Here is a 21,924-nt window from a genome sequence, read left to right as displayed (position 1 = left end):
TCCGTCTGCCTCCCTGTCCGTCTGTCTCTCTGTCCGTCTGCCTCTCTGTCCGTCTGTTTCTCTGTCCGTCTGCCTCTCTGTCCGTCTGTCTCTCTGTCCGTCTGCCTCTCTGTCTGTCTGTCTCTCTGTCCGTCTGCCTCTCTGTCCGTCTGCCTCTCTGTCCGTCTGTCTCTCTGTCCGTCTGCCTCTCTGTCTGTCTGTTTCTCTGTCCGTCTGCCTCCCTGTCCGGCTGTCTCTCTGTCCGTCTGCCTCTCTGTCCGTCTGTCTCTCTGTCCGTCTGCCTCTCTGTCCGTCTGTCTCTCTGTCCGTCTGTCTCTCTGTCCGTCTGCCTCCCTGTCCGTCTGTCTCTCTGTCCGTCTGCCTCTCTGTCCGTCTGTCTCTCTGTCCGTCTGCCTCTCTGTCCATCTGTCTCTCTGTCCGTCTGCCTCTCTGTCCGTCTGTCTCTCTGTCCGTCTGCCTCTCTGTCCGTCTGTCTCTCTGTCCGTCTGTCTCTCTGTCTGTCTGTTTCTCTGTCCGTCTGCCTCCCTGTCCGGCTGTCTCTCTGTCCGCCTGTCTCTCTGTCCGTCTGTCTCTCTGTCTCTCTCTCCGTCTGTCTCCCTCTCCGTCTGTCTCTCTCTCCGTCTGTCTCTCTGTCCATCTGTCTCTCTCGGTGTGTGTCCGAGTCGTCGCGTGCTTTCAGGCGGCGCCCCGAATGCGGCAGCCGTCTGGAACGCTCTTCCTTCTGATATTATGTGAACCGCTGGGAGCTAATGACTTTTAAATCTCGACTGAAAACTCGTTTCTTTAGAACTGGTTTTTTTGTTATCCTTCCCCCGCACCTCCGATTTAGCACTGTTGGCTACATACGGTGCGAAAGAATTCAACATGCATCCAACATGCATACATTGTCGCTGTATTATCAGTCAGGGATAGAGAGGGAACGTCAATGGCTGGTGAACTACTGTAGAGCGATCACACTTTCTGTTTGGACTTCCAAGTTCACCCACTCGACTTGTCCCAACGTTACATACTCCAGATTGTGTTGACACATTCCTCAATAACACTGCCCTGGGAGGAGGGAATATCCAATATGCAACGTTTCTTTACAATGAAGAAGGTGTAATTGCTCAAAACGTCACTTATTTTGTATTGCTTACATGTTATTAATATAACATATACAACTAAGTTTTTATTGCTCTGCTAGGGATTGTTCATCGATTGTTATTTATGCACCACTACACGAAGACGTTTGGTTCAACAAACTGCTGCTTCTTTACTTGCCCATTGAGAAAATACATTCACGTTTGCAATTCGTGTTCACAGGAAGATAATGGTCGTGGCCGCGTTGGTGACCGTCGCTTGCGTGATTTGCTGCTATTCCTTGAAGGTGAGAGGCTGTGCTTCCGTCACGGTGCGCTGATGTGCGTCACGATGGGTCCAGGAGCTCAATGGAAATGCCGAGGTCTGCAAGCCACGACGATTGGGCTTCATGAGAGCGAGAATAAATGAGATCGAAAGTCGGAGGAGTACTCCACAACCCTGGCTGTCGCATGATGTGGCTAGTTGCAATTGCCCGTGAAACGGGTTTACTCTCCAACACATCGGTGTGCTGTACTTGTAGCGAATTGGCACGTTTCGTTTACGTGGCGAACCTTACTGATTTGGCTGTGGTCGGGTGGTGGCGGGTTTAACGACACATTTATATATGTATACGCGATCTAACCCAAAAAAACCCTCCATTATGTAGAGTTCGTGCAGTGTTTTCTATTCCTCTTCTGTTGAAGGAGCTCAAACTGCAGTTGCACACCACGTGGAATCCTGTACGTTTTGCATTTTAATTGCAAATAACATCTGATAGGGATGTAATGGAGAAAAATGACCATTATTACGGCGGCGTGGATGCTCGCACATTTTTGCGAGGACACGTTTTATTTAACCTGCGTTCCGTGCCAATTTTCTTGAAGCAGAACACACGCTGGTATTTGGAGAAATAACATCGGGGCTGTTTAACCCGGGTGTTGTTTTCACTGATGCTGTGTTGTACGGCTGCCCAAAGCGCCAATGGGCGAGGACTTTTTCTTCGTCCTCTTTGTACGCCCCAAAGTGTAGTCCACCGCTTGTTGCTTGTTGCGGAGGCGCGCGGCTCAAGGCGGGTGGCCGCTCCGGTTTAATACTGCGAGCGTGTTGAACAACAGAGTCGTGGTGAACCCTCCAATCCCGTGGCATTAATCGAAAGCGAGTAAGCCGTGTGTTCCAGCACCACCGTCCACATTTGCCTCTCGTATTACCTAATTGGATTCAAGTCATTGTGGCAACGCAGCCCTCCTACCACGACACTCAGCACACAATAACGCCTTTCAGCATGTGAAGGGTGCAAATACCAAATATGCCAATGGTGTGATTTGACGAAAGAACGGGATGTGTAGATGAATCCATCAAAGTTCGGCATTAGTCACGCACACTCCCTCCTAACTGGAAACACATTGATTTTCAACACTGTACTTTATTCCAAAATACAAGTGCAATGCATCTTTAAGTTGAATTTATCTACTGTGTAAAATGTATTAATATACCCTCTACTAATACAAAAAATGTACATCATTCCTACTGAACATATATTCAAACAATGAACATATACAATGGTTGCAAAGAGTTGGTTAAAGCTCTTTCCAAAATGAGACATTAAATAAACCTATTGGCTCATACCTCTGTGGTGTTCTTCCAAGACAGCCCTTAACATTTGGTGCAGATGTTGCATAGCAAGGAGATTCAATCGTTGGATTCTCGATAATAATCATAGAGTATCAGGTGTGGGAAAACGCGCTCTCATTTTACAGGATGTGTTTAATCCACCAGTAGCGACACCACTGCGCAGGTTCTCGTGGCTGTGATCAGTGTGTTTGCCCGGCACGCTGTCCAATGAATGAATCTGTTCTTCAGCGGATGACTTCACTAAATTCTTCATTTGCTGAACAAAGATCCCAGCACATTGTGCCTAACAGCAACGGCAAACAACAACACGCGGCACACGCCGAAATCGCATCATCGGGGAGCTCAATCGGCGGTGGGTTTATGGCAAGAGTTGAATTAACTCCGAGTGTTTCCTATTGGCAGGCGTCTGCCTCTCTGCTGCAAGACACCTTGCAAAGATGGTCAAGCTATGCCAAGGAATGTCAGCAGTCGCATGACAGCGAACCGTTCCTCTCAGGTGAGTGAGTAAACGACATCCACATGCAACGATCCCTCAAGAGTAATGAGAAGTTGGCTGTAATATGCGTGACATTAGCACGGTTGGTTACGTACGGTGCGAAAGAAATTCAATATATATACAAAACATGTGTGGCGTTGCAATTATAAATATATAATAGGCAACGTCTCGGGCAAACTTTTGTCCATTCCCAGAAAACTTGGCTGTTTGCGTATTTTTCCTATTTATAGGCCACAGTGCTTTTGACAAAAGTGTTGAGTTGTTGTTGCTATTTGTGCACCATTGCCAACACAGCAGCAGCAGCACTGCCAAATTATTTGTTAAAGCCAGACACAGATGCTTGGCGCCATTGCACCAACTGCCACAGCAGTGATGTGGAAGTTGAAGAGAGATAAAAACTCATCAAATCTTCATATAGCTGAGTGTGTGTTTGCGTAGTTTTATCTACCAAGCTCAAAGTACTGTTTCGTTCGAAATTATTGAACAAGATGATACCTTCACGGGCAACTTCTCGGTTGAGGATTTAAAGAGGATCGGGAGAAACCTAATGACGAGCACAACCACCGCATACGCATCGATGTCAGTTAATGAATAATTTGAAATTCAATGATTATTGCTTGAGCACGTTTCTTACGATAACTGTGATTCATATTTTCCAGGCGTTTATTGCAACAGGACATTTGACCATTATGCTTGCTGGCCAGACAGCTTGCCAGATACAAAAGTGGCGATACCATGCCCATCCTACCTGCCTTGGATAGACAAAGGTGAACGCATGGCGCCGTGTGGGTATTCGCGCCGCGCAGTGTAGCTCTCCGCTGTGTTGTCGGCTTGTACCACGTGTTGTTCGGCTTGGTGTCCGACGTTTCGCTCCGTGTGCCGGGTTCCTGAAAAATTGTCCATCACTTGTAGCAAAAATCGCGCATCCTGCCAAACAACGCACACAGTACAACCAAAAATTGGCATCGGTGGGCTGCAGAGGTAAATGCGCTTAATCTTAAAAATAAATATGTCCTTGAGCTACAGTGCGTGTTTTTAATTTGTTTGTATGGTTTTAAAATAAATATAACATACGTTTCGCATTCACCAGAAACACATGTCTCACCCAAAACGAAGTTTTATAATTGCCAACGTATTTGGGCAATAGGCTGCATAAATGTTCACTCGTTAAACATTAGATGTCTGTGCTTTTTCATTAATGAAATAGAGAAACGTTCTCGCCTGTACATAATAATGCAATGTTTTTGTTTGTCCCATTGGGCTACAAACTTTCCAAACAAATTTTATCGCGCAAAATATGTTTCACAACAATGCATACCATACGAGTAATGCATCAATATTGCTTTTTTTCGTTGAGTCGGCCCCGTCTCGTGAACAGTGCTCTTGCAAGTAGCATCTGGCAGCTCAGCAGAATTTGTCCTAAGAAGCCCGAATGCTGAAGAGACCCCACTGAAGGTCAAAACTGATCCACAGTTTAGTTTGCATGTTTAAAAAAAAAATGCCGCAAATAAGATTGTTCTAGAAAGCCAATAAGCTAATGAACATTAATAAATATTTCATGTTTGTGTGGAGAGGCGAAATAAGGTCTATTTTACGAAAAACATAGGTTTCAACAACCATTATTGTGATTCATAATAAATATTTGGGTTATGCCACGTAACTATTTGCCTGTACAAACAAAAGCGTAGGTTGGGTGGTGGAGGGTCTCAGGACAGAAATTTGGCCAGATCATTACATGGCCTAACTGACGATCAATCATGAAGCCAGGTATATTTAATGAATACATAACCCATACTTCCCCATCAAAACAAATAATTAGTTTGTTTTTGTGAAACGCTACTGTTAGTTTTTATGTTAGTCCCCCCTCTGTTCTAACGTGGGTTTCCTCCAGATTCTCTGGAGTCCTGCCACAAAAAACTTGGCAGGACCCTTCTGTAACAAATTCTTTAAGACTCAATGAGAACGTACTAATCGTATGAAAAAAATAATTGTAATTGTGTTCTGTTTTAGTGGAAGGAGGATACGTTTACAGATATTGCACTCGTGATGGCACCTGGTTAACTCAAGACAACGTTACCGCGGCATGGAGAGACCACAGCGAATGTTTGGATGATGAGAACAATATCTCCACTGAGGTCATGCATACACACATGTACAGAATTGGATTTCCTTCACAATACCCTCCGTTGCGTCTCAAAGGCATTGCCTATTTGAAATGTCAATGATTCACGTCTGCTGTTTCCTTCTAGGGAAAGGAGACGTATCTTCTCCATAGCTTACGTCTGGTTTATACCACCGGATACTCGGTCTCCCTCGCCTCCCTCGTGGTGGCTATGGGAATTTTGATCATGTTCAGGTAATAATAATAATAACAACAACATATATGTGTACGTATGAATGTGTGTGCCCTGCTATGACACTACATTTCCCAAGAAAAACGCTTTCCAGTAATAGGGGAAAAGAATACATTGTTACGTTACATACCCCGTGTTGAATAACCTGCAGCTCTGACCCGTTAAATTACCGTGTTATGTTAAGTAAATAAGTAAGTAAAGTTACACACATGCATGCAGTTGTAATGCCAACGCGGTACTGAAGTACTGAGTATCGGGATGCTGCCGTCTTACACCACAGCTGCAATCTGGATGTCGCCAGGCTCAATTCCATCTACGTACGGTGCGAAAGAAGTTCAACATACACACGTACACCTTGATACTCTGCAGCAAGAGTCTGAAATCCCCCCCCCCCCCTCCCCACCTCTGTCCACCCAGCAATTTCCCATTGGCTTATTGGACGTATACGGTAATCAACAATGTTCAGGATTAAACACGCAATTGTGCATTCACGCTCGTGGCAAGTGCAATACTGTTTGTCCCAGATGATTCACCTGTTTTCAAACGCTGTTTTCCAGGCGGCTACACTGCACAAGAAACTACATCCACATGAACTTGTTCGCTTCATTCATCCTCAGAGCCATTTCCGTTCTGCTCAAGGACGCTGCTCTTACACACAATTACACCAAACGACCCCAGAACGCCTCCGATTGGCTGGGCTATTTTGGATACGAAGTGAGTGGTGCCGGACACAAAGTAGATGCACGTGTTCATGACGTACACGATAAGGCTTTCTTTTTTGTGTGTGTGTGGAGGGGCACATTTATCATGTGGGGTGTTTGTGTCTCGCGTGACATTTGCACAGCTGGTAAAAAAAACATTAAAGTAGGGGTAAATGTCAACAAATGCTGATGTTAATTCATAGCTAAATGGGGAGTATGAATTCTGGATTTGATCCACAAATACCACTTATATTTCGACACACAATCATTGGTGGATTACTAACAAAGAATTGCTATGCCTATTGAGAAGAAACCCATGAATGTGGAGCACATGTCCATGACTAGTGAGCCGTGCCTTGTTTTCACTTGTAACTTTTCACTGGCAATTGATAGCATGCGTGTGAGCAAAGTCTTCTGTCGCCAATGGTTTGTTGCATGTTTGATGGGTTTTTTTTTTTGCCACAGGGGTACACAGGATGCAGAGCTACTCACGTTTTCATGCAATATTGCATTGCCGCCAACTACTTTTGGCTTTTGGTTGAAGGCAGCTACTTACACACCCTGCTCACCATGTGTGTGCTCACCGAAAAGAAACTGATTGCATTTTACGTTCTGCTGGGATGGGGTGAGTGAATGCCTATAACAGAGGTAAACAATAATCGCACTGGTGCCAAGCCGACTTCGACGGTTTTAAAATGCGTCCGCACACACACATCGGTCCATTTGTAAATTCCACGAGCTGGATCAGGGCCTCCCCGCGCGAAGGGCTCACGGGGGGAGTCATCTGACAACACCGCAGGTTTGATGAAGCTGGGGAACACAGACATGGTAGCTTGTTGCTGGGCCCACCACGTGACCCATCAGCCTGAGCCAAGGTGGTTGCCCTTTCAAGTTATATTCAGGCTCGATCCTGCTCAGCTGTTTTTAAAATCTGGCACTTGCTGTAGGAATTACATCTGAGACTAGTTCCCGTTACACTGCACTTTTTTGTATACATGCACTGATCGACGGTTGAACGTCGTTTTATTTTCATTTTCAGGTACACCGATTATGTTCATCATACCTTGGATGGTTTCAAAATTGATTTATGAAAACCAAGGGTAAGATTTGTGCATGCTGTCTTTTTATACACGAACACAAACCTTTTCAAACGTCTGTCGGTGCGAGCATGCACATAACTACGGGAGGTACGATTCAGCATTGATGTAAGTGGCAGAATGTTGAAAAGCAAACAAGAGAATACATTATCTGAAACTACAAAAGGCAATTTTGAGGTAGTGGAGAGTATAAAGGAGACCGAGATGATGAACATAATTTTGCATATATGGATCTCTGTAAAACGATTAGAGCGAAAAATGGTAAGCGAATAATACAAATATGTTTCAAGATGACAGAGAGCAATAAAAGCTGTAAAACTAATGTTGATGATTGGCCATTCACAAATGGTCGCCCTTAGGGAGAATGAATGCACCGTCACACATTATAGAGAATGAGAATATTAGAATTAGTGGAAGAATGTTCTGCAGATCTCTGTAGATGAATATTAAAACATTCATCGCAGTGACACGTCCACTCCTCAGATGAAGTGGAAGCTCCAAATGTCACACGTGAAACAAGGGAAAACTCCTGAACCAGATGGTGGAGGCATCACCATCATCACCATCAAAGAACCAGTTGTTGAAACCAATTAGGGGAACCATTTACTACATAATTATGCATATATGAAAGACATCATTGAATAAAGCCTCAATAATTTTTCGATTTAAAAAAGGGTGATACAAATTGGCTTGAAGAGCTCCTAAATATAGATGGCAAAAAAATGTTAACCTCAGATTTGCTGATGACAATCATTGTACATTTCAATAGGGGGGGGGGGGGAAGAGGGGATGAACCACAACAAACGCGAGAAGAACTTTACAAAGAAGGCTGCAGAGTGCCGCTCAAGATACATATGTGTAGCAAGTCACGGCAAATTTCCGAAACGTTTGTTGGTGGGACACGGACCGTGATAATTCGCATGAATTGACAAGGCGGACGAGTGAACTTAATAATGAAAGGCAACGCAGCAACGATGCCTGAATTCGAACAGTTTTCGTTTCCTCTCCAAAAGTATTTTAATTTGAACGAAACGATATCAGGTACACAACACAGAGGATATGAAAAGGTGTTGACACCAGCACAAACACATTACGGATTTACAGTGCAGTGGAAACCTGTCTTAAACCGCACGTTTCAATAAACTGTTTCAATAATCTCTACAAACCCCTGGTGTCTGCCTAAGCTCTGATAGTCCTGTAGGAGAAAGGAAACAAGGGAAGTGAAAATGCCAAAATGCCCTCGTGAATGCTCTTAAGAATCAATGCCCGCTGGAGGAGAGGGGTGAAGGGGTTCCGTGTTGGTGGTAAGCTTCCTTCCTGCTCCTTAGTTTGGCACTTAGATGCTCCGGAGGGGCAATTTTTGACAATTTATTGGCCCATTCCTCGAGTATTTGCGGGGGAGCTCTTTCCAGTTGGCTATAATGGTTGTGTTTTGCCATAATAGTGAAAATTTGTAATAATTGTGTGTTGGCCTCCCTGGAAAGGCATTGATGTTCCAACCCCAGTAAATGTTTAACTGGTGCATGGTACATGTTGTGACGCATGGCTCCAACACGTGCACACAGACAAAGAAAATGGAACAAATGCAGACAAGTGTGCGAATAAGCGTGGCGAGATATGTGCTTGGAATTATATTTAGAGACAGAAAAAACAAATACGTGGATTAAACGGCATATGCAAGCGACACACATATCCTCCTCCTCCTTCCACGCGTTTGTCCCACTCACGTTGGGGTGTTCTCCTGTCCTTGCCAAACTTCTCCACGCTGCCCTGTCCTGCGCCATCTCGCACCGCATCGCCCCCCCCACCTCCTCTTCTGACTTCCACTGCATCTCTTTCCTTCCACTTGCATCACTCGCCACCTTCTGACGCACATCATTTTCCTGCTGTCTCTCCGCATGACCGAACCACACCCAGAGCCCTCTCTCTCTCTCTCTCTCACCTGCTCTGTGATTTCTACCACCGTTAGACTTCCACTCGCGTCTTCATTTCTCACGCTGTCCCCCCATACACACATCCCATTGACTGTAAACAAAACAAAGAAGTTGGATTGGGTAGGAGATTTGAATGCCTCGTGGTCGAGACCAAAAATGGAGTGGCGGCCAAAGGAGTGGATGTCCATCAGGATTAACACGGTTGGCCCACGTATGGTGCGAAAGAAGTTCAACATACGTACATACATACAAAGTCATCACCTTATATCCAGGATGAGAACTGCATTTTTACTTCAAGCAATTGTCATGTTATGGAAACACATATATGATGACTGATTATGATTTAAGGTGATGTGCTTGGAATTATCAGTAGCTTTCTCTCTCTCACCTGAAGACGGTCGCTTTTGTTGCGATCGAAACGTCGTGATCTATTAATTTTCTATCTACGTGCCTTTACCGAAAGAACCAAAGAGAATGTAAATGATGTCTTGTTTTATTTGTGCCAATTAATATCCGTGAAATGAATAACGGTCGCCATGCATCAAACATGCGGTGCATGGTAATTGTGTTTATACAGACAATTGCCGTATAAAAGGGCGGTTGTTGCTTTTGAATCGGCATTCGCACATTACAACGCTTTTCTCATTTTCATCTCAAAGGTGTTGGGGAATTAACACGTGGATGGGCATTTGGTGGATAATACGAGGACCGATCCTGTTCTCCATTGTGGTAACTACCACGTGCTGTTTGCATTCATTCACCAAATTATACAACGTGCACCATTGGAACCTCCTTTTCCAGTAGCAAAATATGATAAAAAAAATGTTTTACCATTTCATCAACGTGCGTTCTACACTGAATTGTAACGTGTGCAGTCGGTCGCATGTTCCCGACTGCCACATTCCCACTCTCACCAACCACTGCCATTTGCTGGACACATTCACGGATCCGACTTTTTCATACTCAGTGATGTTCTCTTAATCTCGCGTGCATTCGCTCACTGCTAAAGTCCTCTCGAGCGAAGCATGTTCCAATTGTTCACGCAGTTTGCGCTTTATTTGTTGACACGTGTCAACGTTCACATACCCAACTATTTTCACATATCCGCCTGGACCTCAGTCCCCAGCGAGGCCGATATGCGACATTGTACCGCAGTTACTTTTGTTGTTGTTGTGGTAATATTTGAAATGACAAACGTTTAAACGGGGGGGGGGGGGGGGGTGGAGAGATGTGCCACTGTGTATACAATTGTAACAAAAAAAAACATCAAACATACATTAGTGTCTTTGCAGGTGAATTTTATCCTCTTTGTAAAGATCATCAAAATCTTACTCTCCAAGTTGAAGGCACAGCAGTCAAAGTTTTCAAATTACAAGAGCAGGTAAATCTACGACTGCTGTGTATGTGTGTATGTACTACTTCTGTAGATGTGTGAATCTACTTCTGTAGATATGTAAATGGTACACCTGCTGTAGATGTGTGAATCTACGACTGCTGTGTATGTGTGAATATACGATGTGTGCTCTATAGCATAGCACAAATGTGCACATTTTGTTTACCCAACTACTTGATTATAATTTCAATGTTATGATTAGCTAAATGTGTAATTGGAGCTTTTTTAAATGTTCTCTCTGTTCACGGTTTCACTTGATTACAATGCAGCATGGTGCCTCATTTCCAGGATTCATTACGTCCACGTAAAATAGTATTAATGTGTGCACTGACTGGGTGCCGTGGATAATGGGAATCGTGAATGCGAGGAGTTTCACCCCGATTACAAGGCAGGCATCGTCGCGGCTTACAACATGTTAGGAGATGCCCGTCTTGGCTATCCAGCCTTCCTGTGGGGTCATGATCCAAAACAGACCCTCTCTGCCGGGAACAAATTGGGTTTGAAGAAGAACATGATGTCTTGCTGCAACCGTCGGCTCACTGGACTTGCGATCCAGGGGGGCCGCGCCGGTTCAAGCTCCCGGCGTGGCAGCTGCTGAAATAATGTGGGGGGGGGGGGGAGGGCAAGTTTCTCAAATCCTCTGCTGCCCCCTCGCCCCCAACTTCTGTCCACCCAGGGGTATAAAAGGATTCACCGCAGCTCGTCGGTCGTCAGGTCACGTACGGGGGGGGGTCAAGTGTGAGCACTCCCACCTCTTCCAGGATGTATCAGCAGCGTGGAAGAGTAGGCCAAAACACCCTCTAGTGGGGCGGTTTGGGGGGTTTTGTAGAGCTCCTTTTAGTGGAGACCCTTCCAGCAGCAGTGGCGGAGAGAAAGCAACTTACAGTGCTGCGCCTTTATTTCAAACCGTCGCGTGTTGCAGACTTGCCCGGTCGACGCTCACCCTGATTCCGCTTCTGGGCATCCACGAAGTTGTGTTCATCTTCCTCGCGGATGAGCATGCCACGGGGAGAACGCGCTACGTCCGTCTGTTCATTCAGCTCTCCTTCAGCTCCATTCAGGTGGGTGTTGTCAAGGTGCTGACGCTGATCTAGACATAGACACCAAATTATTTCTGGAGAAAAAAAAAATAACATTCGCGAAAAACCGCGCAAACGTCATGTGCCTCTCAGGGTCAGAGTGGCGGCACAGTGGTTAGCGCGCTGCGCCATTCCACCCTCCCGATCACGGCTACCATCAGTGGCCAGTGAAACCAGAATAGGTTCTGCCCTTCCACTCGTAGTGACCCACCGGCGTTGACCAGCGCGGTGAAGTGCGCAACAACAAAAGACCGTGACGATAATGGCGTGCAAGAGGCCTTCATCCATTGGTGGATTGAGAATGGCTGGAATGTATTTTATGTTATTTTGTAATCCTATCATCGGGTTATAATTTTACCCAAAATATTGATTTTGTCGTGCGGAAGTGGCTTGGCATGCTGGACCTGAAACTGCTCTGTTTAATTACAGATGGGGCAGAAGATTATAGCTTGATGAGGTGTGCAAGACATATATTTGGGGACTGTGACATTTCTATCCCTAAAATCAAATGCAGGAAAAATAAATTGTCTCCAACGTAAAAAGCTTGCCAACTACTTCACATTGTGAACAAGAGGTTAAAAAACACACAGTTAATAATATTGTGAACGTGTTTGTCTTTTTTAGGGCTTTTTTGTAGCGCTCCTGTATTGCTTCTCTAATGGTGAGGTAAGTGATAAAATACAGTGTTGTTAAATGTACAAAAAGCAATATAAAATACTTGCAATAGTCGAGAGTTCTGTGTACACCTATTTTTAAACAAATGTGGTTACAAAAGCCACTTGTGGTTCAGTGTTATATTGACTCACCAGGGGGAAGTACCCGGCGTTGCCCGAGTGAAAAAGATACACACACATCGAACCACACACACACAAACACATCGACTTACACATTGCCTCATACAAAAAACCCAACACTCTAAAATACAGGGTTGTTAACTACAGACCTTGACAAGTCAAACATTATTACCCAAAAACGTCGTTACACTAATTTACAAGTGATCATCATCAGCAGCACTCAGGGTCAATCCGCTGCTAGATGAAGGCTTTCCCAAGCCGCTACCGCCTCTCACGATCCTGGGATGTAATAATACACCAAACCCAGCGCCTGCACTCGAGATGACTTCATTGCTTCGTATCCTCGGTAAACTCCCTCTTTTGTTATTGTTGTTGACAATCGGCCATCATTCCATCAAGAGGCATATTCTTTTCCTGCCCACGTGCTTTTCCCGAGTTTAAATGGTGTCATTACCATGTGTATATTCTCCAACTTTAAAAAGTGATAGGAAACTAACGTAATCTAATGCTTGCTCTCAGAGTAATGATGCCAGTTATTTACCCAAAGGGCTTGGTGAGCCTCGAGACATTTTCAGTGCGGTCCTCCAATTGGAATGGTTTGGCCAATTCCTTCAATGAGAGTTTGGCTTCATGTGATGGGGAAACTGGCAACCCCAGAGAAACATCCATCAAACATACAATCTGACCCAAAAAAACTCTATTCTGGATGATATTGGTCGAGAAAGTCTCCTACGTGTTAGACTCGACAAGGGGATGACACCATTGGCATCTCGTTTCCACCTCGTAGCCGATGCTTAACAACCAGGCCCGGATTAAGGTTTCTTGTAGGCCCAATGCACTTGAGTTTCGTTGAGCCTTCAGCGATTACTCTCGACAGTTGATACTGCTGCTGCCCCACGTCGCTACTGTAGTGACTGACTTGGAGACGTAACTTCTTAGAGGCAATTCTTTAATTAAACACCGAGCACACTGTTACACACTCTCTGCTGTTACACAACGCTCCGTCTCTCGCTTAAACGCAACTCTACACTGATTGCTAGCCGACAACACAACTCTAGCCGTCCGACACTGACGGCGCTGAACTAAGACAGCCAACTACTGCTAGCAGCGCAATTATCCAGTGGACGATGACAGCGACGAAGGCGACAGCAGCAACGACGACGAGGGGATCCCACTCCAAACGACAGCCCCGATCCCCCGCTCGGGGTCCCCTTTTATCCTGTTAGCGTGGCCTCACTCCGCCTCGGCCACGCCCCCCTTCTGGAACCTCCGAGCGGGATCTCGACTTGTCCCCTCTATAACCTTTACCCTAGACCCCTCTCGGGTCTGTCACGTGGCCTGCTGTCAGTCAAGGCTGCTTCACTCTGCAGATCCCCTTCCCTGCCAGCAGCCAACGCTATGCTATGTAGTGACCAATTCTATGTCACGTCACTACGACTACCGCCACTGTCACTTGCTAAAGCTTGATAACAAACAAAAGACTGTCTCCGATCAAACATCGGACAACAACGCCGCCCTGTTCTTCCCTTGCACTGCTCTCTATTGAGCATAAGATGGTGCGAAAAAGACCATTTGAAGATATTCTTGCAAATTTTTGAATGAAAGAAAATCTGGAAAAGTTCATCTCCGGCGTGAATTTCTCTCACCTGATGATTGACGTTGACATGACTCTTTGTATATACACTGCCGATCCTTGCTATATAAATACATTTATTCAAGAAGATATCTTGGTTACATTTTTATCATACATACATGTGTAGTGACGCAGCTCGGAGGCAGTAATGCTTGGAGGCACTGATTTTATTGAACAAGCACCATCGGGATAACACACACACACCCTACGTGGGTGCACACTATCATTATGAAGACCGTCTACTGTGGGCGGCACTACTTAGAAAAGTTGGTAGGCTGTCTGACTAGCAGCGCCCCGGGATGGTGAAGATGGAGACGGCGACGAGGAGATGGTGACGAGGACGAGAAGGTGACGACGACGATCTTGAGCAGCACGACAGCCCCGAGCTCCCGCTCAGGGCCCCCTCTTATACTCCCAGCGTGGCCTCGCTCCGCCCCGGCCACTGGAACCTGCTAGCGGGTTCCCCGGCTTCACGATGGGCCCCTTCTGTGACCTTTCCCCTAGAAGTCCCCCTCTCGTGTCTGCTAACGCGAGTACTGCCGTACACCGCAGTTACCTTTTTCCGCCAGCAGTCAGCGCTATACCACTACACATACATACATACAAAAACACGGGTCAATTTTTTTTCGGAAGTCCTTTAGTTTTCGTAGGCCCTATGCACAGCGCCTCCTGTGCCTATTGGATAATACGGCCCTGCTTACAACACTGGTAAGTCGTGGTCATCTTCAGCCCAGGCTCTAATCCTGCTTACCTTCCGAGATCTGATGAGATTGAGCACGTGTGGAGTGATTTGGTCTTCGGCACTTTGTCGTAATTATGTTTCCGTGAATGAACGTCAATAATTTTGTCTTAAAATTTCCCCAACAATATCCCGATTATGTTATCAGCATCATGTCCAGATATGACGTATATATTTTATATTTGCTGCAGAGCAGTGAAAACCTTTGTATTAAAGTGGCCCACGGAAGCAAATATCACAAAGCTACCTCTGAAATCCCTTCAAATGACTTCTGGTCCATACAACAGAGGGCAGCGCCTTCCCATTCACTCTGCCTGTGATCGGTTCATTGCAAGGCAGTCGAACCGATATTTATATTGGCAGATCTGGAATTCAGCCAAATTAAGTGCAGAACCAAATTTGATTTGATCATTTTGAGTATTCCTTGTATGCAATTCGCATACAGATGTAACTTTTTTATATTTAAAATAACATCAAATTAAATTAATTTCTGCAATGTCATTTACCGTGATTATCACCTTCATTGTACAACAAATCTTTAATTCTGCATAATTTCAACACAGCACGCAACTGTAGGAGGCAGTGTGTGCAGAATCTTGGTATTACTGCAAAGAGAATCACGAACGATCAGACAATGCCAATGCTTTATTGTACCGCACAGCCAACGCACTTTGCCGTACGCTTACAATTGCACAAACGTACTATTAAGTTAAAAAATAATATACTATTTCACAGCAATTACACTAGATAAAAGTTCTACAAATGCACAATGCCATTGTTTAAGATATATCATAAAACTACAATTTTCATTATGGCTAGACAACCGATTAACTGTAACAGAGACGGTATTTTGTTGTTGTTAAACATTTAAGTCTGTGTAGGCCGTAAATTAAGGGACAAACGTGAGTTTTATCAGCCTCAACCGTTGCTGTGATGTAACAAAATATTCTGCAGAAATTGGATTCTGCAGTTTTTCCACTGAAATGTCAGCGCCCCCCCCCCAACCACCTCTGTAATGTTTGCATTAACCTGAGGTGATTTTCTCCTTGAGATCAGATAATCTGATAAACATAGCCAAAAATACCAGCTTAATTGTGTTAACCTACATTTTAATTGTGTTAATGCCAGCTTGATGTTGCCATGTATCAGTAATATTTCAAAATGTATGGATTGTAAGCACTTACACAATATGGATTCTTTTTGCTGAGTAATCGATGCATTTGGTTAGCCCGTGGATGTGTTAATAATATGATTGACAAAATGATAAAGAGATTATGCAGATAGAGCCATCCCAATTCAGGGCTAATACATTCCCCGTGAGCTACTTATGGTGTATTTTGCTGAACTCGGATAAGTCGCCTCTCCTAATGATGCCTTAACTCACCGATATGATTACATCCACATTTAAGCTTATCGCATTTGATGTCATGCGTATGTAGGCCATCACCATTTAGGTCACATCCAAATGAAGTGTGCTCTGGTGAAACACTAGGATGCATGGGGAATATATCAAAGCAAACAGTTAATGACACCCAAAAGCCAAAACAACCTCTATCTTGGCAGGTCCAAAGCGAGTTCAAGAAAAAGTTGCATCTCTGGCACGTGAAGTCAAGGAAGGTAAATGAGCTGAAGTGCTCCCAAAGTTCCTTCACCTCCATGAAGAACTTCTCAATGGAAGGTGGCCAATTGTTGTTTGATCGGAGTGGGCTGTACGTTGGTAAGAAGCGCCCGTCCAGGGCAGAGCTCTTGCACAGCAAGGAAGCAAAGCGTCGTGAAGGCATGGGTAGCACCACCACCAACAGTAACCTGAGTGACAGTCAAGCAGTCATCGAAGACACAGTGTGAGATGTAGATCATACCACTTCAGCCCATATGAAAAGGGTTCCGTTAAGCTACATCGTGCTGGATGATATGGGGGGGGGGGTGGGGGTTCCAATTTGTTGGAATATACAAAAACATATCCCGGAAATGTGGCATTGGATGTTTAAGAGTGTGTAAATATTCATATGAAAATTTAAGGGTTTTTTTTAGTTTTGCTCAGATGACCAATTATTAAATTTCGTGTGATGTATTGCTTATTTAAAGTCTTAATTCTACTTTTGCACTTAAGCGGTAAATGTTTGAACTCAAATGTAAATTGCTTTTAATTACTTAATCACATTAATGATGCTGTTCAATTACAGTTAAAATAAGCTGTGTGTATCTAAATATGTGTGATCGTCACACTCGCTACTGAGCTGGGTTTATTTGCATTGACGTTGGGTTCCCTGTCATCAAATACCAAAGTGTGCCATTTGCCGTGAAATATAAGCGACAGTCCTCGCCGACGCGACTCAGGATTGGGCCAATGGTGCGTCACCGTCGGAGTCAAACCGCATGAGACAGACGTCCAAATTCCCATTGCGTCCGTTGCTCGTGTTCGTCGCGTCCGTGAGGTGTGTGGAGGTGAAACAAAGACCGGTGGTAACGTTACCCTCAGCCTCGCCGCTCCTCCACCGCGCACTCTACTTGTGGCTGTGCAGTTTTTCATATTGGATGAGCCGCAGTATCTCGATGTTGTTTTTAACCCCTTCCACAAATTCTCCCTCGGTGATTTTATCTGCAAACGAGATTTGTGTGTGTGTGTGTAAAAGGCGTTTCGAGACGATCTCCTTGAGCCCCCACCACCACGTGATGTTAACTGTGGTGCAGGGTCAACTCAGGACCAACACACACGACGCACTCCTGCTGAAATATACACGAGCAGTAACAACAGCCAGCGCCACTGCATTATTATTTTAAAGCTTTATTACAAGTTGAATTGCCAGGGTTGGGGATTTCACATTTTCTTTTTAGCGAGATTTGGCTTTTTGGTGGCTCTGGTGATTTTTTTTTTTTTGCCATATGTTAGCCCTTAAGGGTTTTCTTGAAAATATGTGTGTGAAACCTTCTCTCAAACAGCCTGAGCATGGCAAGGATATTGGCATACTTTGCCTGACAGGATGACAACACATTTGTTCGACATATTCTGCACACAGCTTTGTGACAGCTCCCAGTCTCAAAAAGGTGTGAGATTGTGGTATCAGTGTTTCTTGTTGTTGTTATACATCGGCAGCAGAAATGACGAGGCAATTGGACACGGGTTTCATCCTTGTTTGAATTCACCAGTGCAGTACATCCACCATTATTTCCTACCTCCACCGTTTGTGTGTGGGGTACGTTTTATCCAAATCCTGCTTCCACACAGTGGGGACAAAACCTAGCACTGTTGAGTTGCCTTATGATTCTAAATATATATAATAATAATAAAAGGCAAAGCTTCAGCCCTTTTGAGCTGGTGGCTATTTTAAGGCTGTGTGCAGATTGCGTGCATGAATGGTCATGTCAACATCATAGCATGCAAAACGTGTGTGTGTCCTGTCTTGTTGTCTTGACACGCGTTTTGTGTAATAATGATTGTATCCGGTCTTCTCATTCGATGCTTAGACTCTCTGGCTGGCGAGCATACCTCAAAATGTATAGTTTCCATTAAAAAAAAAACATAATGCCACTTTACTTAAAAAAAACTACTTTATGGATACAATTTCACGATGACCAGCCTCTTGATACTTACTTGCTTCTCATGACAATACAGGGCCCAAAACGCCTGAAATTTGACTTGTTAGTAACTGGGAGCAGGCTTTGCACACTTTCTAGTATCTTTATTGTCACAGTCTTCCTACAGTTCCTGGAAATGAGAATGGCATTGGAAGAGCTGGTGTACTTGTATTCACCCCAGAGTCTCAAAAACCAAATTGCAGGAAGAAATCACTGCCCTCCAAATTCGAGGGCCTCAATCTCAATTGTAGTTTGTAAAATCGAATACAATATTGTACGTATTTAGATTCAGCCCAATTAAAATCTCCAGCTACCAAACTTTTGTAGGTGTAGGTTTTAAGAGCAAAATCGTGATAACAAAAAGTTATGTCCTCTCCCAAACAAAATATTGGTTTTAACGATAAGCACAGATGTGACTATTTCGTCGAGTTTCAGCGTCCCATCCCTTCTAGAACACAATTTACATCAGTCAGCACTCACTTATGTCCAGCTATATGTATTAGATGACAAGGTGTATGGATTTAGAAATATCAGAATCTACAGCGATGTGAATCTATAGAATCTACAGCGATGTGAATCTGATGTGCATATATAAAATGTATAGTAATGCGACTAAGTAATCTAGAAAAGTGTGACTCTATAACATCTATAGTGGTTGTGCAGTCATCTACGGCGGTGTGATTGTATGGAATCTAATTGGGGAAAAAACGTCCGTTACCCTGAAGTAATTTTCGGTGAAACATCACTCTTACGGGAATAGTAATGGCGATTTAAAGAACATTTTATATTTTAGTTGAGCGCTGAGCATCGTTAAGTGTTGCTCACCGTTTTCCTTTTTGCCAAAAAAGTTCCACAGCTTCTCTGTTCGTTTTTCAGGAGAGTTTTCGTCTTCCGGCAAGGTCTTTTGCTCTTGCAGTGGAATCATCTTAAATATCGCCTGAAAAATACACACACACATTTTAAAGTAGAAATACTTTACTCTACCACAGTAGGTGGCTGGACCAAAGCAGCCACAGTAAGATTGATGAAAAATATGTGCGAATTTTGGTGCACATTGTATCATTGTGTATTTTAGTATTCATGTATGTTGAACTTCTTCTTGGTTCTTTCGGTAAAGTCACGTAGAAGGGAAATAATAAAATAATAAAACATAATAAAATAATTTATTTTATATTTTACCGAAAGAACCAAGAAGATGAATCCCTGTAGTCACGAAAGCTTTAAATCGAAAAATATGTTGAACTTCTTTGTGTTTATGAATGTTGAACTGCTTTTGCACCGTATGTATCCAACCGTGCTATTATTGTGGGCAGTATGAAAAAAAATACTCCACAAATACTCCACAAATGTGTCTGTCTGCCTGATGAAGCTAGTTGTAATTACTGGCTAAACGTTGTACTCGGATTGTAAATGTTGTGGATTTTCCCTCCAACACACCAGTGTGCTGTACTAGTGACGAATTGGCATGTTCTGTTTACGCGACAAACCTTACTAATTGGCTGTGTCGGGTGGTGGCGGGTTTAACGACACACTTATATATTGCGATCTCACCCAAAAATAACCCTGTATTATAGATTTTTTAAAAGTATTTTGCTGTATTCTAGTTTTGTCTTAAAATCACTGGTATAATTTTTAAAATACACATATATATGACGGCTACACTCTGTTACGTATCTGTATGTTCCATATCATAATAAATAGTAAAAATGTGCTGCCATTTGTCAATTGACTATGCCTACATGTGCCTCTATATGTTACACATACGTTAAACATACCCACGATTGTATCACCCAACATGTACCAAATCGTGTCAAATATTGGAAGCTAAGGAGGTTGGAGACCCGGTGGCCAAATTAATCGTTACAATATTCACTGGGAACAGAATTTCGGATTTTTTTGTTCAAATATCCTTTGCGATATTATATTCTTGGTTCTTTCGGTAAAGTCACGTCGAAAGGGAAATAATAAAATAATAAAAATAAAACGATAAAATTCTCACGACGTTTCGATTGCAACACAAGCAATCATCATCAGGTGTGAAAACCATGGCAAGAAAATTTGAAAAAAGCGGTTTCTTTTTTCTTGATGTGGTTTTCGCACCTGATGACGATTGCTTGTGTTGCAATCGAAACGTCGTGAGAATGTTATTGTTTCATTTTTATTATTTCCCTTCTACGTGACTTTACCGAAAGAACCAAGAATATGAATCCCTGCAGTCACGAAAGCTTTAAATCGAAATCCTTTGCGATGTTGTGTCGTTATTATTTACAGGAAACTATTGGTGCATTGCGCTCCTCAGTCGCACTTTCAGATGGGCGAATGCTGAAGTGTCGGCGGCTCTGAGAAGTCGTTTAAAAATCAGGATGGGCAAGGGCCATTAGGTTGTTGTGCTCCTTGTCTCAGGAACTCAGAACTCCATCCCGAGTCACGTCAAGAATACAGGCAGCCTCACTTGTAAAACAACAAAAACATATTTGGTTGCATAAGCTTATCCTTGAATTTTATTGAGCATAAAAAAAATCTTCGTTTTCTTGGTTCTTTCGGTAAAGTCACGTAGAATGGAAATAATAAAATAATAAAAATAGAACATAATAAAATAATTCTCACGACGTTTCGGCCACAACGCAAGCAGCCATCCTCAGGTGGAGAACAGGTCTGTCGAGAAGACAGACCTGTCGAGAAGACAGACCTGTTCTCCACCTGAGGACGGCTGCTTGCGTTGTGGCCGAAACGTCGTGAGAATAATTTTATTATGTTATATTTTTATTATTTTATTATTTCCATTCTACGTGACTTTACCGAAAGAACCAAGAAGATGAATCCCTGCAGTCACGAAAGCTTTAAATCGAAATTTTAAATGTTCGTTATTTAAAAAAAAATTATAAGTGCCCTAGGCGAAATAAGGAACTTACCGTGACTATCTCCAGCACCTCGGCTTTGTTGATGGTTCCGTTTCCGTCGATGTCGTACAGAGAGAATGCCCACTCGAGCTTGAGGTCGATCTCGCCCGAGGCGGTGAGATGCAGGGCCACCACGTACTCGCGGAAGTCGAGCGTCCCGTCACCGTTGGCGTCGAAGGAGCGGAAGACGTGCTGGGCGTACTTGGTCGCGTCTGCGTTTGGGAAGAACTTGGAGTAGATCTGCTCGAAGCGCTCCCTGGAGATCCGGCTGTCCGGAGACTCTTTGAGGAAGGTGCTGTACCAGTCGGCGAGCTCCTGCTCCGAGTAGGCAGTGTTGAGCTTCAGGTCGTCGAGCAGCTCCTTCGAAATTGCCGAGCTCCTGTTATTTCCCATTTTAAGAGGGGATTTTTATTGTTGTTGTTGTTCAAATCTATATAATTTTTCACCCCTTGAAAGTGTTGCAGTGTTATGATTGTCGGGTGACTGCTACCCCCTTGAGTGTGTGCGGCCACTCGAGGTCAGCTGCTGCCAGACACA

At 43.9% G+C, this 21,924-nt stretch overlaps 2 protein-coding genes across 2 annotated transcripts; one reads left to right on the top strand and one right to left on the bottom strand.

The window, feature by feature from the left end:
* Window positions 1-1,309: 1,309 nt before the first annotated feature.
* LOC144942302 (glucagon-like peptide 1 receptor) lies at window positions 1,310-16,756 on the top strand. The gene is made up of 13 exons (XM_078869120.1): window positions 1,310-1,366; window positions 3,094-3,187; window positions 3,847-3,954; window positions 5,198-5,322; window positions 5,437-5,543; window positions 6,099-6,255; window positions 6,708-6,867; window positions 7,282-7,342; window positions 9,933-10,002; window positions 10,566-10,654; window positions 11,589-11,727; window positions 12,370-12,411; window positions 16,475-16,756. Exons 1-13 carry the CDS (start codon window positions 1,310-1,312, stop codon window positions 16,754-16,756), a joined length of 1,491 nt encoding a protein of 496 aa, XP_078725246.1.
* Window positions 16,382-21,924, bottom strand: LOC144942375 (S-modulin-like). The gene is made up of 4 exons (XM_078869242.1): window positions 21,400-21,924; window positions 19,313-19,424; window positions 17,385-17,510; window positions 16,382-16,717 (listed from the first exon to the last, which is right to left on the bottom strand). The coding sequence occupies exons 1-3, from the start codon at window positions 21,778-21,780 to the stop codon at window positions 17,416-17,418; spliced, it is 588 nt and encodes a 195-aa protein (XP_078725368.1). The 5' UTR covers window positions 21,781-21,924; the 3' UTR covers window positions 16,382-16,717; window positions 17,385-17,415.

The sequence above is a fragment of the Lampetra fluviatilis genome, chromosome 1 (genome assembly GCF_964198595.1).
Source record: "Lampetra fluviatilis chromosome 1, kcLamFluv1.1, whole genome shotgun sequence".
NCBI lineage: Eukaryota > Metazoa > Chordata > Hyperoartia > Petromyzontiformes > Petromyzontidae > Lampetra > Lampetra fluviatilis.
The sequence above is the reverse complement of the archived record's forward strand: the minus strand, read 5'-3'. Positions and strand labels throughout refer to the sequence as shown.

What these genes read in the sequence shown, in the direction of transcription:
- LOC144942302 (XM_078869120.1), top strand. Translation starts at nt 1,310, where the DNA reads ATGGTCGTGGCCGCGTTGGTGACCGTCGCTTGCGTGATTTGCTGCTAT. An exon ending in TTACGTTCTGCTGGGATGGG is followed by an intron (nt 6,868 to 7,281) that starts GTGAGTGAATGC and finishes TTTCATTTTCAG; the next exon opens with GTACACCGATTATGTTCATC. An exon ending in TTTTCAAATTACAAGAGCAG is followed by an intron (nt 10,655 to 11,588) that starts GTAAATCTACGA and finishes CGCGTGTTGCAG; the next exon opens with ACTTGCCCGGTCGACGCTCA.
- LOC144942375 (XM_078869242.1), bottom strand. Translation starts at nt 21,780, where the DNA reads ATGGGAAATAACAGGAGCTCGGCAATTTCGAAGGAGCTGCTCGACGAC. An exon ending in AGGTGCTGGAGATAGTCACG is followed by an intron (nt 19,425 to 21,399) that starts GTAAGTTCCTTA and finishes TGTATTTTTCAG; the next exon opens with GCGATATTTAAGATGATTCC. An exon ending in TTTTGGCAAAAAGGAAAACG is followed by an intron (nt 17,511 to 19,312) that starts GTGAGCAACACT and finishes TCTCGTTTGCAG; the next exon opens with ATAAAATCACCGAGGGAGAA.